Source organism: Empidonax traillii, unplaced genomic scaffold (assembly GCF_003031625.1).
Source record: "Empidonax traillii isolate 1590-97213 ecotype Southwest subspecies unplaced genomic scaffold, ASM303162v1 scaffold361:size2146424, whole genome shotgun sequence".
Classification (NCBI taxonomy): Eukaryota; Metazoa; Chordata; class Aves; order Passeriformes; family Tyrannidae; genus Empidonax; species Empidonax traillii.
In genome coordinates this window covers 844,328-866,785 of record NW_020955554.1, presented here as the reverse complement: position 1 = coordinate 866,785, position 22,458 = coordinate 844,328, and the positions used below count along the sequence as shown (strand labels likewise).

The window sequence follows — 22,458 nt, the reverse complement described above, 5'->3', positions numbered from 1 at the left end:
CTCTATCTTATGAGAGGGTTTACAGCTAGATGCAGGTTTGACAGTTTTCATTGCATCACCGAGAAAGTCTGTTTGGAGCATTCCGTGTTCCTTACACAGACGTGGTGGTAACACCATCTGCAAGCTTCAGCCCACCCCAAAAGCCCTGTATGAGGAAAAGAAATCCTCTCCTCCTCAACCTCTTGCTCAAATGACAGTAATTAGGCAACCTCATCACTCTAGACCTGGAGAGGGAGGGGAAGTTCATGGTAATTGGAGACATGACATGAAGCCACGCTGTGCTTATAAACAAAACAAAACAAAAAAAAAAAAAAGGAAAAAGGAAAACCACACAGAGAAGAAACCAGCCCCCTTTCCCCCCAACCTGGTTGGCATTTCCTGAATAAACTGCCTTTTTTCAGGCACATCGTGTGCTTTTTCATACTGGAGACTACTGGAAGGGCTCCTGCAGCCCGATTAAGTGTAATGCAGTGCAAGAAAAATGGGAGGGAGGGGGAAAACCCTCGAAAAGGCAATCGAAATGAAAAATCTCTCCACAGCACAGGGGCTGCAGTGGAGCCAGGAGTCCTGTTCTGAACACACTCCCACTTCCCAGTCGTTTGCTCTGCTGGACACTCCGGGGACCCCAGCACAGCAAACTACAATTTCTAGTAAATATATCCCAGGGACACAATTAGTTTTTCAGCTGGGGGCATGATAAATTGGTCATGCATAATTCAGAGCCAGCACAGGCTGGAGTATAAACTGCTCCGTGGCAGCTTCCAGCTCCCTGACAGGAGAATGCAAATGGGCTGCTGGACCCACTAAGGCTGCACCTCCCTGCCTGCTCCCCTGTCCACCTACATGCTTGGCAGCCACATCCCAGCCTTTCCTTGTGTGCACCTCTCGGTGATTCCAATTTCACAGCAGTGTATCCATCACTGTCCGATGGCCCCCTGGGACCCAACACACATTGTTATCACAACAAATACCACTCTCTGCTCCATCTACTCTGTTTTTTCCATATGCAGGCACAAGAGAATGGTTTTGGCACAGAAAGAGGCTGAGGGACTGTGTGGTCTATTGTCAGCATTAGAAGGCCTAGGGCAAGTAATTTCCAATCTGCCTCAGTGTTCCCATCGACACAATGGAGATAATTCCAACCACGCAACTGCAGAGTTAGCAAGACACGCTCGGTTTGGGGTTTGATCAAGGTCTGAGAGGTGGCTGAGGATATGCAGCCCAGCCCAACAACAGTCTAAAGTTCTCCAACCTTACTTTAGGTATTTATTTAAATACATCCACCTGCTCAAAGCGGGAGAACGAGAGAGCTTGCTGCTTTGCAGTTGGCCAAGCGATGTATGAAGTGAAAGCTCCAAGGAAACTTTGGGAACCCTTCAAAATGATGTTCCCAAGTTTCTCAGTGCATGCCCTACAGCCCCCCAGCCTGGGAGAGATACAGAGTGTGCACACTGGAAAACTCTGCCAGGAGAATCATTGCAAGTACATTCTCAGACACAGCCGTGTCACTGCAGGCTGACAGCTCCTTTCACCAGCCACAGTTTTGCTATCTTCCAAAATCCTGAAACCACTTCTCGGGATGTGCTGCATTTTCTGCTCCTCAGGAACAGAACAAGCATTTTAAGCCCAGTCTGTTGAAATATCCCTAAGAAGCAGGCTGAGGCAGAGTGGGGCACTAATAAAGGTTCATTCTGGCCGTGTATCTGCAGGTACAGCAGCCCTTTCGTTCCATGGTCAGTTCCACGTCCCCCAACAGCTGACTTTGGTTTACCTAATAGTGAAAACAATCCAGGTTTGTCTGTTTTTTTTTTTTTTTTTTATCAGGAATACTGTTGCGGTTTTTTTTTCCTCCTGAGTGTGACTCTCTTGCATAGGGCTGGGTGTTCCTTGACTGAGATCAAATAAAATTCAAGCAGAGCTACAGAGGGCACAAATCCAGGGAACACAGATGTTAACCTGGCTGAGTCTGAACATCAGTATCAACTTCAGTTACACAATTTTGTCAGTACTCAGAGTAACCCTACCATCAAATCCAGGATAAAAACAAACAGTAGAAGTAAGGATTTTTTTTCAATGTAGTCTTAAACAAGTACTTCTTAACCGAGGAGTCAGGACCCTTTTGGCAAGACCATCACAGAGGAAATCTCAATGCTCAGTTCACTGCATACCCTGCTTTGAAAGGGCCAATGCCCTCTGTCATCCTCTTGTAACTGATGCTCTCTGAGCTAAATGTCCCCTGTTGTTACCAAACAACATGCCACCCCCTGACATCCTTTACGGGGAGGGTAAAAGTCTAATGTAGATAAACATTTCCTAACTAAGCTCACAACACACACACAAATAATTATCTGCGAAACTGTTACAAGAGTAAGTAGGCCAGCCCAAATTTCCTTTTGGACTAGATTAACTGAATTAGTGCTTCAAAAATAAGCCACATATTTAACTGAGCTTGCACAGTTTTATACAGTTCAGCAAGTCTGTCTTGTGGAAACACCTTCACCCCAGAAAGAGGTTTATCCATGCCAAACCAGACAACTTCAACAACAACTTCAAGTGATGCCAAGCTCAATGCTAATGCTAAGCCATCACAGAGCAGGAGCTGAGGGTGAACTAAAGGATCAAATCACTCACTCTTGGCAAGAATTACATTTCCTCCAAGACACCAAGCCCCTTCCTTTCCCAATTAAACAAAAAAATATACAAACCTTTTAAAATTTAAATAGGGTTTCAAAGGTCAGCTCTGTTCACATCAGCCCACAGGGATTACATTAAAAAACCTCCACCACGAACAAAATTTTTTTACTTAGTGAAAACAGCAGGGACAAAATTGTGCTAATGAGGATTATTCTCTTTATGCACATTGGTAGGCTTTTTATCTTCACACATGAAAGTCATCTCCATTAAAACAAAATTTCCTGACACACATGGTGCACTAATTGTTGTCCCAGCTATAAGGGCTATCTGCCTCACAGCAACTCAGAGAATCATAGAATGGTTTGGGTTGGAAGGGACTTCAAAGCTTATCTAGTTTCAACCCCTCCACCACGGGCAGCTCCCACTATACCAGGTTGTTCAAAGCCCCATCCAACAATGCCTTGAACACTTCATTCCACCTGTGGAAAAAATCTGGGGAAAACTCCAATCGCAATTTCACTTGTGAAAAAAATCCAAGTCAACCCACAACTGCACCACACCAAGAGACGGTTAGAAAACAGTCACAAGGGGAATCACAGCAAGAAGAGAAAATTGTGGATGGTCACATGTGAAAATATCTGGGTGCAGAGTGAAAAGATGTTTAAAATCCACAATCAGAAACATGACCACGAATTATGAGTGTCAGGGAACCCACGTAAAGGAGGCTCCACAAATCATCCATTTAAAGAAAAATCAGCCTGTACCCTTCCACAAAGGGAAAAAATAATGAACAAACCTTGGCCAACAAGCACTGGCTCCGAGGGACCAAGGTGTAAGAGGCAATGGTGGCCTGGAGGGCCGAGTCTGTGAAGCCTCCTGGCCCAGGTGCTCTCAGCTGGAAAAGCAAAAAGGAGCAAGGGGGAACCTTGAAGATGCCACAGCAACACAGCACTCCTGGGGGATAACCAGCACAGGAGGCTCTCCATAAATACAGCTACACCTCTGTCCTGGCAGGCCTGTGCCCACAGCCAGAGCTCAGGGACGGGGATGTGTGGAGAAGCAGTGCCTGTGCAGTCGCCATCCTGCAGACAGAATTCTGCATTCCATTTACGCAGCACACCGTCAGCGGAGCCTCCCAGGCATTTACAAGGCTAGAAAATTAAAACCCCAGCTTGGTCAGAAATACTAAAAAGCCTTGGTGGTTCCACCAAGCCAACAGCCCCTGATGGAGGCTGAACCAGCAACTCCTTCCTGGGCTTGCATTGGAAAAAGATTAGAAGCACGTTAGATATAATATACCCATATGCTTTGTTCGGTTGCTTTTTGTTTTGCCTTTTAAGAAAAGAAGAGCGAGAGAGAAACTTCCCCTCCAGAATATTAAAAGTAACAAATTTTAAAATTTTTTTAACAAACACTAACCTCAGATCATTAGCCAACCTGGCAACAGACCAGAGAAAATTTATAGCCGACGTGCAACATCAGCTTTCATCCAGAAATGCTAATTTCAGTAAAATGAATAGTGTGTGGGCTTTTCATACTGCTTTGCATTTGGCTCCTCACAGCCCTGTTTAAAGCCTGGGAACCGGCCATATAGTTAAACTGCACAGATGTTCAACAATCTGTACTTGTGTTAATTACCCTAATGTGAGCAGAAACTCAACAGATCCCTGCTAATGAAGGAGAAAGTTTTCCAGTGTGACTACCGTATGTTTCATTGTCACTGTATTACCAAGCTTCTCCCCCTCCTTCCTCTGCCCCCCCCAGCTCCCATTCTCTGCAGCTCCTTTGCATTCACATCACCCTCCTACCTCAGCATGCATGAATTGGACCAACTAATGACTGTGTATTCGCAACATGGCAGACACCATTAGGCTGATCGGAGGTGCGGCTGCTGAATTTTAACAGGCAATTTTAAACAAGGTAAGAAAAACAGATTCATCATGCTCCCGATTCTCTCATCCCCACCCATCTGCCATACTCCTGCCCTTGGCACAGCTCGAAAAAACACTGGTGAAGTGCAAATACACTTCCCCTTCCATAAAAGGCAGCGGCTACAAAGCAATGCAAATAGATGTTGCCGGGCAATCACTGGGGATGGAGCCCGGAGCCGGGTGCAGCCAGGAGGGATGGGCTGAGGAGGCAGCTCCCAAGGAAGGCTGCGGTGTGGTCCTGGGGAGGGGACACACAGCTTCCCCTCGGGGGGCAGCAGGACAGCCGGGGTGGGTGTGGGTGGCCCTGCCCGCTGCTCCCCTGCCCAGAAGCGAGAGCTGTTGAATTCCATGGTGGGAGCAGCAAGCAGCGTGTTCAGCTGCAGATGGGAGGTGAGACAAGGTTCTAAAGGGCACAGTGGGAAGGGTAAGGCAACGCTCAAGTGATCAGTGCTGCCAGTAGCAATGAACCAATACTGCTGCACAACTTAACCCAGCATTACAACGAACGCGACCTCCGAAGAACTTCCTCTCCCACCGAGGATCTCGCTTCCTCTTCCCGGGTCTGCCCGCCCTGCTCCCTGCTGCCAATCATCACTTCCAGCCACTTCTCTCAAAGCAGTCTGCTCAGCAAGCAGCAGGCAAAGGGGGACAGGGAAGGGCAACCGGTTCACCCCGGTAAGCCCCAGGTGACCTCTGAACGATACCAGCCCTGGCCTCGGCCAGAGTTCACATCTCCCAGGTGCCACCACTTCACAGTCAGGCCAGTCCTCACCAGCAAATTGTATTACAATGGCCCTCATGGGAACAAATGTACTTGCCTGTGCTTGACTTGACTGGCAGACTCCCCCGCACGGAGGAAGGGGGGCAAGCAGTCAACTTTGCTCATTTATTGCATCCATCCTGCCAGGTCAGCCTCCTTTGTTGTTCACAGAGCCAACGACGTGCAAACGCAGAGATGGGGCAGCAGCTGCCCATCCGGGGAGCTCAGCACATCTCATCCACACCATTCCACTCCTCTGCCCAGCACTGGGCACTCTCTGCCAGCCCTCCACCCGAAAAAGCTCAAGTTCCCTCTCGAAAACCTCTTTCTTCATGAATTGAGGAGAGATGGGGGAGAAACGTCACACACAGAGGTGGGGAGGGGATCCAGCACAACCCAGAAAGAGTTGAAAATTATTTAGAGAGCACTTGGCTCTTTTCTCCTACCTCTTCATCATTAGCACTGGAAGCAACACAGCTGTCTAATGGCAACTTCAGACACCCATGGGCCAGCAAAGCGACATTTTCCACACTTAAATAACACTGAGCTGATTTAATTACTGCACTTAATAGTAACAAAAGATGTCTCAATTTAATCTTCAAATGGCCCTCCAAGATCAAAACACAGCTGGCTGGATAACAAGATGGCCTAGGCCAGCAAACAAGTAGGTCCAATTTGTTCAAGAGCCGCATCCACTCCTGGGTATGAAAGGCCAAGGAACACTTGTGGGAGAGGGAATCAAAGGAGGCAGCGCTCCCGTCACCCCCTCCCTCCCTCCTGCCCCACTTTTGTTACAGGAGAAAAAATAAAAAAGGCAGCTGATTCAGGGATAAAGAAACACAACCCCATAAAAGAACAAACGATGATGTTTGGGAGAGAAAGAAGTAAGAACCAAGATTTCACAGGTTTTGCTTTTACAATCCTTCGAGATGATTAGGAATGAAGGAACCAGATTAAAATCACAAGGAGACAAAGGAAGGTCTCTAACTCTTTTGTTTTTCTTTCCATACTGGACAGGAGATGGCTCATTAAGGAAAGCCTTCAAGACACAGCTACAGTGAGGAACAACCAAGCTTCTTTTTTGAGCAAGAAAAAGTTGGGGAAAATTAACCATTTACTTCTAATGTTCTCTAATTGTCTATACTGAGTTGTGACTGTTACTTTTTGCAAACCATTTTAAGAAATGTCCCTCTCTTGAGCAGCTTTCAGCACATACTCCTGCTGACAGAATGGCTGGGCCTCCCCAGGTGCTTTCAAGAAATTTTTAAGCTTTTGCACATTCCATTGCAGCTAAACATGGAAAAGTTACAGCCAATCTTTCAGCCACTGCAACATTTCTGCGATCCCCTGAGCAGCAGAGAAGCCTCAATAAGCTTTCATGCTGTACCCTGGATGTAGCTTTCCAACTCCTCCTTCCAGCTACTGAGAGCAACACGAATGACACACAGCCCACATTTTAAATCTAATCTCCACTAGCATCAATTAAAAACAAGTTTGCTAGAAATCAGTTTGTTGAGCTCCATGGATCAACAAGAGTCTGTAGGATATTGTTGCTGAAAGCTTAGAAGGTTTTCTCTAGTAATTTTTCCTTAACTTTTTCTCTTGATGGAGAGCTACGATGTGGTAATCGAAGTGTGCCAATTTTCTTGGAGCCCTGGATCGTGGTTTTTTGGGATTATGGTTTATTTGGTTTTTGTTTTTCATAATATGCAGAGCTTACTCCATCAGCAGCAGTTCTTAAGCAACAGATGACGTCACTGACCACTGCACCACGGATGTGCAGGGCTGAGGACACAGGAATTCTCTACAACTCGGGTAACTCCCCCCCGCTCTCCCTGGACTGTGACACGATAATGTCCATGTTCACAATAATCAGAGCCAGACAAACCAGTGGTTTTCTCAAATACCCTGGGCAAGGATGAGACATCCAACCAGAGCCACTGCAGACAGGGGTCATGCAGCTCAGTCTCCTCCTCAACAGGGCTGTGTTCAGGTGGGTTTTGAAAGGCCCTGGTTACTTGAGTCTGCCTGCAAATTTCAGACTAATTCCCTCACTGTTCATTTAAGTATCTTCCCTTCCCAGTGAATTTGACCCTGGATAAACCCGTACTTTCAACCCCCCATTATTTTGCAATAGACTGATGAAGAAATACTCATTGCTTCAATTTACAACCTCGCTACTGATCTGTGTTCACGCTCAGAGACCAAAACTTCACATTTCAAACTAGCTGGGTCCAGACATCTGAATGGTAACTAGGAATAAAACTTCCCATCTCTCTGCCCAGTTGGATTCATTTAAGCATTTAAATCATTTAACCTCCCCTTAGAGCCACTTTCCCAAGCAGTTCAAGTTCTAGACCAGCAACAAGACATCTCGAGGAGGCACTCGCTGCGGAAGCTCGAGCAAGTGCGTGCTTCCAGTTTGCATGTTTGTTTAAGTAAGTGACAAAGATGGAGGGACCAAAAAGCAATTCCCTCAACCAGAATTCACAAGTGCAACCGAGTAGAAAATCCCCCCTCCCGCTGGAGAGGAGGGAGTCAAACTTTCTGAAAGGCTGAGAGAGGGCTCTGCTCCACGCCCGCAGTGGGCACAAAGCGTCCTGACCCCGCTGGAGTCAGCGGCAAAACTCCCAGAGATTTCCTCAGGGCCAGGATGTTCCAACCTGCTCAGACAACTCATAAACCACCGTTTCAAGGGCACACCTTTGCATGAGATTCCCAAGGGCCTTTTGAGTTTTGACTTAAATGCCTGGATTATTTTTACAATCCCGGTTATGGGGTTCTTTGTTCGCAGGGAGTTAGGCAACACAAAGAACACGGCGAGAGAACAATGAAGGTATTACCATGCATGATTTGTCTTAAAAAAAAAAATTCTCTTTCTTTTCATGAAGTTATAGATCCAATTTCAGTCTTTATTATCACTTTGCCATGTGAGAAAGCGGTTCTTAATTTTAATAAAGGAAGGGAGATTCATATTTCAACAAGAGCTAAGATGCTTCCTGCCATACAGGAGGTGGAAAGCTCTTTTACTAACACCTACTGCAGGCCAGATTCAGGGAGTGAAAGGGAAATAATCTGCCCACATCAAGTCAATAAATCCTGTCTAGGACATACCTAACAGTGGGCAGTAGCCCAAAGACATCTTGTCCAATGAGATCATTTCTGCCCCCTCCATTTCAAGGGAAATTAAGAGCTCGCTCTGCCAAGCACATGTTAACATTTCACTTATCACCAAACCTGGGGCCCAAGCTACTGCAGTCTGTGGCGCACAACTGGACCAATAACAATATTTCTACCATGTTAACCCATCTGGAGAAAGAACCATATCTTCAGCTTCAGAACCTTTTGTTAATATTTCAAAGCAATTTTCTCCCTCAAATCTACTTTCCCCTCAAAAAGGAGTCCGTGGGATATTTAAGGAGGTTCTCATCTGGAACCATCATACCAAAAATCCATCTTTAAATATGGTCCTCACTGGTAAAACAGTAAACATATAGTTTTGTAAAATTATATTTAATGTTGTTCTATCTCTGCTCTGGCAAAGGAAATGAAGGCAGCTGTAACCTCAGGACCAAGAATTTGGTTTAAACACAGACCACGTGGGAAGTGAAACAAAGATTTGATGCAACATACATTAATTAGCTGATCTGCAACCTGCATGTTCATCCGAACAGGACTGTGTCCACTGCCAGGACTCTCATTTTCCACTTGAGAACTCAAGATGCACAGGCAGACGAGGTGTTTTGCCCACCAAGAGCATGCTGGAGGGGGACACAGAGCATGGATCTCCTCCCCTGGGTGCCCCAGTCGCTGGGACATGCCACCTGGGTGCTTTACAGAGCTGCAGGAGTGTAGAGAATGCGTTATTCATTGTTGGTAATTCCACACTCTGAATCTCAGCAGAGGAGGAAAAAAATAACCCCAAGAAATCGGGACCCACGTATGGAACACATTCCTACTGAAAGAGGACTCACAAGAAAGTCAGCAGAACTCCTCCTGGCAAATTTCAAGCCAAAGACAACAACGGAGAAAACAAAGCAGCAGTAGCATTTTTATCTTCCAACTCCGTTGCATACAATTCCCAGCAAAGGGATTTAGCTGTGATAAACGGGGCTGCAAGATCCCGAAGCGAGATTCAGCGGTTTTACGATTCTTTTCAGGTAGCTGAGTACAAAATCCCTGCCCTTCCCTCTCCTTGGGCCATTCATCTTCGGCAGGTGATGGAAAGCCACTCTCCCGGCGGGTGGTCCCGCTCTCGCAGACCTTAACGCTTAATTGCCACAAATCAATCCCAACCTTGATGCTCAGGCTGCTGCTACCCCCCTTTCTCCTCACACTGATTGCAGCCCAGGATCCTCTTGCGTCGCCAAATCCATCTCTGGACGCACCACCCAGGCCAAACAAAGCGCCAGCACAGGCACTGCTGGCCGTGGCCGGCGCCGTGAGCTGACCCCACGCAGCAGGAGCAGCCTCACAAACCAGCCCAGCCCGTGTCTGTGAGCGTGCACGTGCACGCACACACATGCCTCCTATTTTACTGTTTTGTTCGACTGGAATTAATCAGGAACCATAAACACTGCTTGTTTCCTGAAAGCAGCAGTGGGGGGATGAAATACGCCTCTTAAGCTTATCAGCTTCAGTGCCACTGAAGGGAAAGCTGGCTTCTAAGCCCGGGGATAATGGGCTGTCCTTTCAGGAAGGTATCAGAGGTCTCAGGAGAGGGAGATAGCACAATGGTGTGACCTTCAGCTAATAAAGCCCACCCTAGAGTCCAAAGAAGCTTGGGGAATATTGACAAAAGTTCATATTTACAACAGCCTGGACCCTTTCCAGATACCATTACGAGTCTAGAGAGCTGCAGCCTCTGCACATACACTCACACAGGCTTTTATTCTGCCTGCTCCTTTCTTTCTTTGTTCCCATGCTTGCAAAAATAAAAAAAAACATTAGTCAGAAAATGGCAATTCTTCTGCTAACAAGGTCCCACCAGTATCTTTTTTAATGAAGAGAGTTATTAGAAATTTCGATTTCAACCTCAGCACTATCCTCTGCTTGAAGGAGATTCAAGGCCTCTTGCAAGGATTCTCGGTGCGTCATCGTGCTCATCAGGAAGAAAGCATATGTGTTTTTGTGGAAAATCTGCTGATTTATTTATAATTCTTTCAACAAAAAGGCAGCCAACATATTGTAAAATGAGAACGTTGTTGGGTTGTTTTTTTTCTTTTTTTTTCCAAATAGGCACTGGCAATCAACACAGCCCATCAGAAACACAACCCCAAAGCGTTTTCAGGCAGAAACTGATCCCCCCCCAGTCTGCGTTGTGGTTGGCAAAATGACGTTTAGCCCATAACTAGAGTGCACAGGCATGACTGAAATACAAATAATAATAATATTTTAAAAATTGTTCATACGGTGAAAAAAGCCAATTTCAAAACATAAAAACTGTTTGAAGCTGAAGTTTCATTTTTCTGCCTCCTAAAATAGTTCCAAAACAAATATATAAAAATAAAGGTTTGGAGGAAATCTGTTTTCAAGGGTAAGTTCACTGAAATCAATATTAAATCTCAAAACATTTAATGGAAATAACATCTTCAGTGACAGAACTGTTCTGACCGCACTCTTCATGCCAGTCTGCCATTTTTATTTATCTGCCTCATAATTCATCTTTGCCATCCTGAAACTAATCCTGCTGGGGCTCAAAAGGGATCAGGAAACTGGAACAGGTTAGAGCTTCTCCCAATAACATCTTTTGAAAGATGCCTCTGTGTCGTGGTGGTCTCGTTTCCCTGGCCAGTGTTTAACAGGCAGGAAGAAGGTTGAACAGACCACACATTTCTCACTTCTGCAGCTTTTCTTTCCAGTGAAGAACCCTCTTCCACCCACCGCTACAGTTACCTCAGCTACAAGGACTTTTCCAAGTTCCTAGTTTTGGCCCAAGCAGGCATTTTATTCTCTCTCCTCATCCCACCCAGCCACACTCTCTGTCAGAAGAGCCCAGGTGATTGATTACAGCCTGTCTGCACCCAAAGTAGTCAAATCAGACATTAATGCCGTGCTTAACGTGCCCACACAAACAGGGTCGTTGGTTGCATCAAGACTAATAGAAGATGACACGCACTGGGACTGCACCACCCAGGGTGTTCCTCAGGACAGAGGCGCCACTGGCTCGGCTGCAGCCACATTTCCATCAAGGCCAAGGCCAACCACCCTTCATCCCTGTTCCCAAATGCAGCTGCAAATTACATTTGTCTTCCCTCTTGGGGTGAGCTGACAAAATCAATCAGCAACACCGAAATGAGGAAGTGGTGTAAAGTATCAGAAGAGAAATAAAAAGAGTCAATAGCGCCATCAAAAAGACAAAACCAAGTTCATCTTGGAAAAGCATCAACTAATCCATCTGTGGGGAAGTTACACTGGACCGTGATACTCTACTAGAAAACTGGAGAAGTGAAAGGTATTGGGTTCCTCCAGGAGGAAACTGGAGCTCTGCTTGGAAAGCTGGAGCCCAGGAGGGTAAAACAGCCATTATCAGCCTACCTGAGGTCATGGAGATGCAGAAAAGGCTGCTGGAAACAAAGTAAACCACAGTTTTCTATGGATAAGAGAAGGCACTACAAATGGTAACATGAAATACTTGGAATCAGTTTCCAAGATCATTTATTTCTCTACTCACTGTTCCAAGGATGAGAGGTTCTGTCTCCTGGCTGCCACCAGGGCCCTAACTAAGTGCTTTTCATTGCCTAAACCTTTAAACCAGCATTGTTTCATTTATAATAACAGTGAGTTCCTACTGAGAAGCTCCAGAAACAACTGTGTCTGGCAGTAATTTTATACCTGTTTTCCACGGCAGAACCCTCTAGCTCTCAGGAAACCATGGGATATTAAGTGTATCCCAGAGGAGCAGGTCACATCTTCTGCTGCGGTGGATGGGCAACTGCTCCCAACTTCTGCCCTCTTCACTTCCAAACCACAAACACTCAGAAAGCCTTGCTTTTAGGGTACAGTTTTAGTAATGAATACTGGAGTTAAAAGGCTGAAAAAGCAAGCAAGCTCTGTTCTGAGAGGGTGTAATAATCCCACCTGTGGCTGTCACCAACACGGTCCCCTGCACCCTGCCTTGGAGCACAAAGAAGGGAAACCTAAGTGGGCCTGCTTGTGGTGCTGCATGACATGGTGCAAGGCTTTGTCTTCCCTGAGTGAAGAGGCAAAAAGAAAAATACAAATAATCAGGTCTTGAAGCTGCATAGAATTAAGACTTAGTATCAGCCAAGCTGGTGACTGATCTTGGAGGCCTTTCCCTCTGAATTCCTCCCTGCTGCTGTGATGTGCTCACGCTGAAAATTTTCCCTTGAGCAACTGCCTGACTAAAATACAGCACACCCTTACCATAAAGCCCTTTGTTAAAACATCTTTGCCATAAAGCTGCAAAACCCTGGCACCCAAGTACATTAAATCCTTATAAACCTGCCTTCGTTTTAACCGCGCTGTATTTCAAAACACAAAGCGCTTCTTCTGAGAGATAGCACTTTAATGAGGAGAGGGGTAAAATATATAAACCAAACCTCATTATAGCATAATTTCTAGGAGACAAGCATGCTGCTATAAAGAGAAGCCATGGAAATAGCATTTCACATAGCTTGAAGATTTAATACTTTTAAAAAGCCACTGCTACTTCCAGCCTTTGGTGGCGTTCTGCTTTGAACATAACAGAAACAGGCAGAATTATGGGCCCACTGTCAGCTATGTATTTTATATTCTGTAAATTGCTGCAAATGGTAGATTCAACCCTACCGCCTGCTCACAGAATGTAATGTGCCAGTAAGAGTCTGACTACAAGTTACTATTGTATACCATTGTATACTTTTACCTTTAAACCTCTGCATTCATTGCTTTAAACATGATGATGTAGCAGATGGACATGGTAGATCACCCAAACCAGATCCAATTCATACTGGATTGAAAGTGCTTATAATTATATTATACTGCTTGTTGACGAGCTAACAACAATGCCAAAGAAACCTTCCAAAAACCACACGACAAGAAAAACCCGCAGGATGAACACACAAATGAAAGGAATGGATATAATGCCGTTTAATACCACCCGTCAGATAAATCAGGGTAAGTGGCACATCAAAGGGACTGCAATTAGTTTCCAAAAATGAGAATACTAGTGTGGTTTTTTTTTTTTTTTTTTTTTTTTTTTAATCTGAAACTCGATTGGCTTTCTACAAAATGACAAGTGGATCAGCCTCTCTCAGCCAACAAGAAAAATGTTACTGGAAAAAACTGTACTCCCTAAGAGCAAATTATCTGGCAAAGGAACATCCTGAATTACATTGGTCTACAAGACTTTTAAACTTAATCTAATAAAAAAAAAAAGCCATTATTGATTACAGTTCTTCCACATTAGTCTTCCAGTTGTAACTTCTGAAATGAAAGCTTAGCAATGATTAAGTATTTACTACAATCAGTAGAGAAAAATAGCGAAAAAGATGAGCATAAAGGCCACCAAAGAAACAACGTACTTTGGAGGGGGGAAACAAAACAAGCAGAAAACCCCAACCCCCCCAAATAACCCCACCCCGAGCCCAACAACAGCAAGGGGAGATGCACCTCATGGCAGCTTTGACTTGAAGCACATGTAACACTGATTGATGGATACTGCAAGCAAAGACACCAGTGGAAAATTAACTCCAACCAAGCACCAAAACTGGGACAGGTTTCTTGTGTTCCCTGGTCCTACTTTAGAAAAACTACGCAAGAAGAGTCAGAATTCCAGGAGACGATCGTTCTAGCTACTGTCACAGATCTGGGTCAACAGCAGGGTAAAAGGGGACCTGTAACTGATGCCTGTAACCTGGGGAGGATAAGCATTTCCTCTTAGCTCTTTGCTGTGGTTTATAATGACTGATGTTCTGGACTGAAGGGTGCTTATTCTCCCTGATTACCAGAAGGTTCAACACTTACTACACGGCTACGCCGGTGGAGTGGCACTTCTGACTGCAGTTCTCAGAGAGGACACCTGAAGAGAACACAATACACCGAGCCCTTTTTCTAAATACAGAGCAAATGAATTTTGCTTTTGGGTCCTGTTTCTGAGACACTTTTCACAATTTTCGTTTTTACTGATGTGACTCTTCTCTCCAGGTTTAGAGCAAATGGATAACAGGTTCCTCCTTCACCATCATCACTCTCTTATGAGTCACAAGAGGCTTTTTCAGCTCTTACCAACTTTACCACGGGAGAAGACAGCAGGCTGGACAAATCTGAGGCAGCACGTCAGCACACAAATTAGAACAGGATGTCTGGGGTTAAGGTAACCCAGCCTAGCACGTGCCTCCCCTTAACTCAACTTTATTGTTTTTCTGCTTGGCTGTGCAACTAAACCTCGAGGAAGAAGACAGGTGCAAGCAAGCGCACATGCTACTTTTGTTTTACAATCTTCCCACTTCCTCCCTTAATAGCCGAGGGTTTGGGGTGCTAGAAACAAGAAGCCTTATGACAAATGTGCAATGAGACCCTGAGCTAACAGGTTAGCTGACATGGAACTGTTAACAGTGAATTGGCTTGGAGACAGTGGTGGGAGGGAAGGGGAAAAAAAAAAAAGGGGAGACAGAGTGAGAGAGACAGATAGCAACCAATTCAGCTGCAGGAAATCAAGCTAAATCAGTCCCAAGTGCCCATGTTGGAGAGACTTGATCTCATACCTTGCTTGTTATCAAGGCACTCCTGATACGAGTCAGCTCCAGTTCCGTTGCGGTCTACAGACAAAACAAAAAGTTTCATTCATATCAAACATAAATATTAGAAACTTCTCAAATGGCAGCCGTGCTGGAGCAACACGTTACGTGCAAACAGCGCTAGTGCTTTTGGAGGCCAGGCTGGTTCGCTGACAGAACCTGTGACTGGTCACAAACAGGCTACAACAGACTGACACCAACACGAGAAACTCCTTCCAGTCCTGGGCCAGTGCTTTGCTCCCAGCCCTGCCCATCTGTCTCCACAGCTCTACTCCTTCTGAGGAAGTTCCCCACGCACATGGAAGTTAAATCTACTGTTGCACTGTTTCTGTAGGCCCTGGAAGGGCACTGGTTTGAACGAGCAGAACACAAACCACAGAACAGACTTCTCGGGGTTCTGCGGTCCCTGTTGCTTTTTGGTTGCTACACTGTATTACAGACAACTGAAAATACAAAACAAAGTTTCCAAATATTACTTTTCCACGGAAGCAATGTTACTGTAGTTTCCACTGGGGTTATCTGATCCAGCAGCAGGAAAGGAGCTGGTCTGTGCCACAAAAATGGGGAGAAGCTGAGACTCCTGTACCCGTGAGTGCTGCACACAGGGAACAAACCAGACAGCTCCCAAACACAGCTGTGGTGGCCTCTCACATCCAGCATGGGTATCACCTAACAAAACCCTCCATCTGCACTAGAGGGTCAATTGTATCTCCCTGCCTGAGTGCAAAAATGGTTTAACCTGTAGGTTTGCAGAATCGGGTTACAGCATGGCTTGGACCTCAAAAGCAAACCAAAGAATGTTCCAGCACGGCCTCTGCTCCTGGCTTTACAGTTCAGTTCAAGCACAAAAACTGCCTGGATGGTCCTTGAGAAAAAATATTAAATACACCTGTAAACCCTGGATAAACGAGTGTTCTTTCAGCAGCTTACATGCACCTTACACACCTGGCTACATCTGAAGGAGTCAAGCAGCTGAGCCCATGAGACAGGCACGTGCACGACCTCGAAGAGTGACATTTTGTACATCACGGGTCTAAGAACGAACATGGTGCTAAAATCAGCCCTCCTGTGTAACCACCAAACCGTTTGATGAGGTCACCCATGGCATGTGCTCCTACCATACCAACTCCAGTGGCACTGGACACAGTTTTATCTACGTGGTGATCACAGCTAGTAAAGAAGTCACTCATCCAGGCCGAACTGGGGTGGCCAAGACATCCCGTAATAGTATTTCAGTCTCACCATCAGGAGAACCAGAACAACAGCAACGTGTTAATTTCTTTGCAAAGATGCTGTTCAGAGCCAGAAGTTTATAAATATTGTTCACAACAGAAAAAAAAGACACCCAGGAGAACCTTCCCACCCAGGCACCTGCAAACAAATGCATTTCTGTATCTCCAACAAGCCACCGGTCCCTGACTATGACGGCTTTCTGGCATCGCTCACGTGTGGCAAACACATTCCCACATCAGCTGCCCTTTCATCCTTGCTCAACCATCAGCTGGTGATGGCTCCTTGAAGACGAAGAGATCCAGATCCCAGTTAAAAGGCTTCACATTCAGCAATAGTATTTAATGAACAAAGAAGCAAAAATTGAAGTTGCCCCACTGTTTGTGTTGTGTAAATCACAGATAATAGATCTCCCTAATCCTAATGAGGCCTTCCTATTAAAATCTTTATTAGCTTTCAGCTCTGCAGATTGCCCAAAGGCTCATCAGTTTCCCTATCTCGCAGTACCAAGATCTGCTTTAACTTTTACAAATAGCTCTAAGATATTTCTCAGCTTATCAGCATTGCCAAGCAGTCTGTCTTATCATTACTATTGCAGATAAAATAAATGAGCTCACGATGATATGAATAATGGCATTTTCTGTAGGCTGGTTTCCCATTACATTTTCAACAGATTGTAGATTTAAACTTAAGCACAAAAGGAAAAAAAAAAAAATAAAAAGGAAGCAGGGGGGGAGGGAGGCAAAGGGTGGTTATATTTTTCCTTCCCGTTTGCCTTCAGTGTCCCAGAGCCCAGGCTGCATTTTTAAGCTCACCTGACGAGAGCTAGTAATTAATTTTGAAAGGGAGCAGAAACACCTCAGCTCTGCTTTCTCTGAAGACCAAAAGCCCAGTTACTTCTGGGATGTTTTTTCAGCTGCGTTTGTTGGACAGAAGCAAGGGCTACACCGCGCTCTGCCTAATGAAGCTATCTTCATTAGCTTGCTCCCTTCCCCAGCAGCCGAGGAATACCAGTCAGACTGGGAATTGAAATCATGAAAAGCCAACAGAACTGCATTTGAATTAAAAGGCTGAGCCACAAAGGTCTCCGACGGCTGCTCGGGGCTGATTAGCGCGAGGCGCGCGTGGCACCGGCGCGGCACGGAGCGACCTGCACCGAGCACCGGCGCCCAGAAAGGCAGAGCGGCCGCGGGAGACGGGAGGGGAGGCTGCAGGACCAAACACGGCTCTGCCTTCCCCCGGCAGCGAGCTGGGAGGTCACGTCCTGGCAACCATCTTCTGCCTGGGCCCCGCAGCAATCACTGCAGGGTTAAACGCTTTTCCGCTCCCCAAATTCCTCGCCCTGTCACCGTATCAAGGTTATCTATTATTGGCAGTGACAGGTGAAAATTAATCTCCTAATTATTTCTTGCTGCGTAATCTGCACTGAAGGAGCAACGTAAAAGGATTACAGTACACCCTCCACGGAAGGCTTTGCTAGAGAGCAAATCATCCAGGGAGACAGAGGGGATGTGGGAAAGAGATATTTATGACAGGTTTCCAACCATTTTGAAGGCAGACTATGCTATAACTTTATAACCTACAGCTCTGGAGTAAAGATATTCTTGCAGGTATCTCAACAGCCTAAACGCTTTTTACTGTTGATTCTTCCAGGGAAAAAAAAACTCCAAGATTTATACCTGTTATGACCCACCTACATACAGATGTTTTTTACCCCCCACAGAAACCCTATGGCAAACAATGTGCCCAGCCTGCTTCAAGTCAGTATCAGAAATCTTGTAGTTGCCATTCACAGCAATTTAACTGGAACATTTTTTTTTTTTCACGAGATCATAAGCTAGGCAGAGTACTTCCAAACACAAAAGTATTTTTTAAAAAAACCTCATTTTGTAAGCAAGCTAGAAATATCTTTGTTAGCAACACAAACAGGCACCTTGAAACGCCGGCTTTGTGTAAACTCCAACTCTCCTCCTACCACCCACCAGAAAGTAAGGTTTATTTTTACAGCGTTGAAGAACACCCATTTTATTTATCTTTAACCCTTTCCATGCAGCCAGATAAGGTACAAATGGATGATCTGGAGAACCTATTTTTCTACATCCATGTCAACAGCACCATCCTAGTTAAAGTTTACAAGAACAAGCAATCCCAGGTTGTGTTTAGAATTACATTAGCTACCTTGAGCAATACTGGTGTGCTAACCCATGACTGTGAGACGGTTCAGGGGGTCACTGTGAAACCCCTGCAGGTAACGGGACAGGGCAGCAAGGAAGAACACACCCTGCAATCAAGTCCTGCCGCCACTATCAGCCACATTTATTTTCCATTTCCTTGAAGGCAACCTTTTCCACCATTGCAGAAACATGACCAGTTCCTTTATGCAAACTCTCAGTGCTTAAAAAACCCAACACTACCCTCCACCTCGCTGGATATCCAAGCCCCCACGCAGACTCTGACAGCGGTCAGCAGTGCGGTCTCTGTTTCCAGCGGTGGGGATGCCGTGGGTGCAGCAGTGGGGGGAGCATCAGTGTCCCCCATTGCGGGGGGAGCATCAGTGTCCCCATCGCAGGGGGAGAGTGGCAGTGACCCCATCCCAGGGTGGGGAGCCGCAGTGTCCCCATCAGGGCAGTGTCCCCATCATGGAGGGGGGAGCATCAGTGTCCCCATGACGGTGGGGGGAGCCTCAGTGTCCCCATCAGGGCAGTGTCCCTATGACGGTGGGGGGAGCATCAGTGTCCCCATGACGGTGGGGGGAGCCTCAGTGTCCCCATCACGGAGGGGGAGCCTCAGTGTCCCCATCACGGAGGGGGGAGCCTCAGTGTCCCCATCGCGGCGCTCCGAGGGGCCGGGCGGGCGCAGTGCGCGCTCTCGGCCACGCGGGGGCGCGCACAGTGAGCGCTGCGAGCGCTCCCGCCCCGCTCCCGGGGCCGCGCCCGCAGCTCCCAAAAAACCAGCGCGGGCTGCGCGGCCCCGACTCCACCAGCACGGCCACCGTCAGGGGTCACTGCGCCTCCTCGGAGCGCACAGGCCGCTGCCAGAGGAAGCCGCCGAGCTGGAACGCGTTTGCAGCTCCGGGGGCAGAGAAAGCCGGACGCGCCACCCGAAAACGCTGCCGAAATCACCGGCGTTCGGGTTCGAAACGAGCGGCTCGAATTAGGCAAATTCCCCAGCGGTGACAGAGGTGTTAAGGTTTTGTTCGCCCTCCCCTCTGTTGGTTTTAACACCTCTGGGCCAGGCGCTGTGGCCGCCCGGCTCCCGGAGCCGCGGACTGCGAGCATCAACAGCGCCGAGGGGCAGCTGTGTGGAAATGAATGATTTTCCTCCTTCAGGCAACTGCTACTAAAAAACGAAGGCTGTATTTCAGTGATTTTTAACAAGCGCTTGCTTCTCCATCTGAAAGGCAGCTCCTAAGTGATCCTCAGGATATCATAAGGACTCTGAAAACACATAATCAGCTACTAAGTTTTATGAATCCACACATCACCTCTATGCATTTCTATGTATTTCATTTTCACCAGCACGAAGACAATTCGCGTTCACATCATTGAGGCTAGATATTTTCTTCTCCTCAGGACCTATCTTCAACAGATAAACAGAAATAATTTAACAAAGCCCAGAACAGAACATAAGCTCTTAATGGTTTACCCTTGGTGTTAAGTAAATGAGGAAATTATTCACTGGCATCTCTCATCTTGTGGACGTTTCAATCCTACGCTTAACTAGTCTCTAGCATAGTAGTTATGAGAACAAAAAAAATGTGTATAGAGGCGAAGTGTACCCACCTACTAACACATCACTGCTACTTCTAACGAGCTTGTTTTCCAGTAATATGTTTTCCTTATGGAAATCTGAAGAACAAATTCCTATCCATAGGCATTTTCCCCAAATGCTCCATCATCAACCTCATTATGCGATACAGAAATTCTCCCAAGGGATATTATGTAATGGCAATCCCTCCTTCCTCCCCCTAAGGAGTATATTTCTCATTACATCTCCTAGTAATTGATCACTCTAGGAAATAATTTCTGGTAAAAGCATATGTTTCTTTACCTAGTTTAGAATTTCCATCTTTATTCAGAAGGATGAAAGACTACAAGAGACCCTAGAATTCCCATTTCTGATGCAGGATGCCAATCTTTGCTCAAACATGCTATTAAGCATGGAGCGACATATTCTTATACCTGCCTGACTTTAGATCTTGCAAACTCATAAAGTCATTACAACTAACCATTAACAAATAATTTTACTTGACCAAATCTTCTGTAATGGCTTTAAAAACACTGCCTCATATTCCAATACATCCAGACACCACAATCCCTAGATATTATGGGTCATTCAACACAGGGATGCTGGGAGTCAAGGAATACAGGGGTGGGGAGGGGGAAAGAAAGAAAATATTTAAGGCAGAAAATGACATACACATCTGTGCTTCCCAAAAGTACCCCACAGCACAGACTGGGCAGCTGGAGAATGCACCCTTTTCACTGCCCCTTCTGCCAACACATCACCACTCAACACCACACCAGGTTTTAGTTCAAAAAGCAACAACAGCAAACACTAATATTTGTACCCCTTACTGAGAGTTAACACTTCCAATTGCACATCCTTGCAAAATCAGGGCAAAATAAATATCCAATGCTGCTAAGTATCTGTAGTTTATCACTGGAATCCGAGTCATACTCCAATCCCTTTTTTAACTGTAAAATACCAGAGCTACGTGTGTCACTGGTATTTGATTTAGCCAGCCCAGGCCACAAGGTCCAACAGATGACTGCATGTCCTGATAGAATAACACCAGGATATATTTTGCTCCTTCGTTTGCTTATGAGAACAGACTGCCCCTCTCTGATAAACAAGGCTTAAGGTTTCACTCAGAATAGCCAACCTTCAAAACAAATTAAAAAAAAAAAATTTTTTTAAAAATCACTGTGCACTACTGAAAACTCAGTATCCAGCTAAATAAAATACTGCCTGCCTTGCCTTATACCATTAATCTCCTCCGGAAAAGAAAATCAGGCAGCCCAAGCTAGTGCCTTTTGGCTTTAGCACAGGGCAGTTTTAGGGAACTGCTGTGAGCAAAGAAGAAAATTGTTGAAGAGAGCATTAGGAGTCTGCCACTTGTGGGAAGTTAATGCTGTGTGTATAATTCAAGCAGCTCGCCCTTGTAAGTCTGTATGTGGGGAAAATCGGATTTATACATAAACATAAACCTCTGAAGTAAATTCTGATCAGGGATGACCAGAGATTTAGCTCTCTAGAAAGAAGAATGGGAAGACTCTATTTTCCTGTAATACCTTGGCAGCCTTTTCCAGTTGAGCGAGGTTTGCTTTCAAGAATTGATAACGAAGTAAATAATTCCAGTTTCTGCGGCACAGGGGAGACCAGTTAAGGACGCTCTCCAAAACCCAAAGCAATCATTCAGAACAGTAACTTACATAACAAGAAATTATCTTTGTTACAAAATTAGGTTAAAAGGACCTCAGATACTGTAATGTTACAAAAAATCAGGACATGCCTTGAGAAGATTAGCTGGCAAGCAGCCTCCTGAGATAAATGCACAACTTCAAGAAGATTTTACAAGCCTAAAAACCAGTTCAAATTCCAGAGAGACGCACAAGCCTCTGCCATTTAAAAAGGTCCTTCTTTCCTTCCCTCTGCCCTCGCCTTATTCCCGAGCTCTTTTTCCAAACCATCTTTAGTTAACCAGTGACCTGGAAATCTTATTTCGCCTCCTCCCTCCCCTTTTCAAATTTGTCGCTTTAAACACACAAGGTTTAATTTCTTAATTGGATTAAATTTTTGCTTTCAGGCTGAGCAGAGGGGCCCCGCAGCAGCCACGGGAGGGGAGCTGCCCCCGGCAGCCCCGCACCCCGCGATCCCGCCTGGCCCGCACAACCTGCCCGGCTCGGGAGAGGCGGGGGTTCTCAGGCCAAAAGACACAGGGGAAAAAAAAAAAAAATTCACGATGACCATTTTCAGACTCGCTATTCCTTGTGGAGTAGAGGAGCTGTGTCCGCACCGAAGGGGTTAAACCGCCGGGCACGGATTTTTGAGTTTTGTTACCGTTTTAAACAGCCAGAAATCCCAGACCAACACCGGCCTCATCCGGCAGCCGGTTACAAGCGCCAGCCTGCCAGCAACACCCGACACAGCCAAGTCTCGA

At 45.9% G+C, this 22,458-nt stretch overlaps 1 protein-coding gene across 17 annotated transcripts in view; it reads right to left on the bottom strand.

The window, feature by feature from the left end:
* Positions 1–22,458, bottom strand: part of FBRSL1 (fibrosin like 1) — a 492,401-nt gene that overhangs the window by 76,706 nt on the left and 393,237 nt on the right. For 13 of the 17 annotated variants that reach the window (XM_027892612.1, XM_027892619.1, XM_027892625.1 and 10 more), the window contains one exon: positions 15,033–15,086. The exons of the other annotated variants lie outside the window; for them this stretch is intronic. In XM_027892612.1, coding sequence (XP_027748413.1) covers positions 15,033–15,086 — 54 coding nt within the window. The remainder of the gene's footprint in view (positions 1–15,032; positions 15,087–22,458) is intronic. 17 annotated transcript variants of the gene reach the window in all.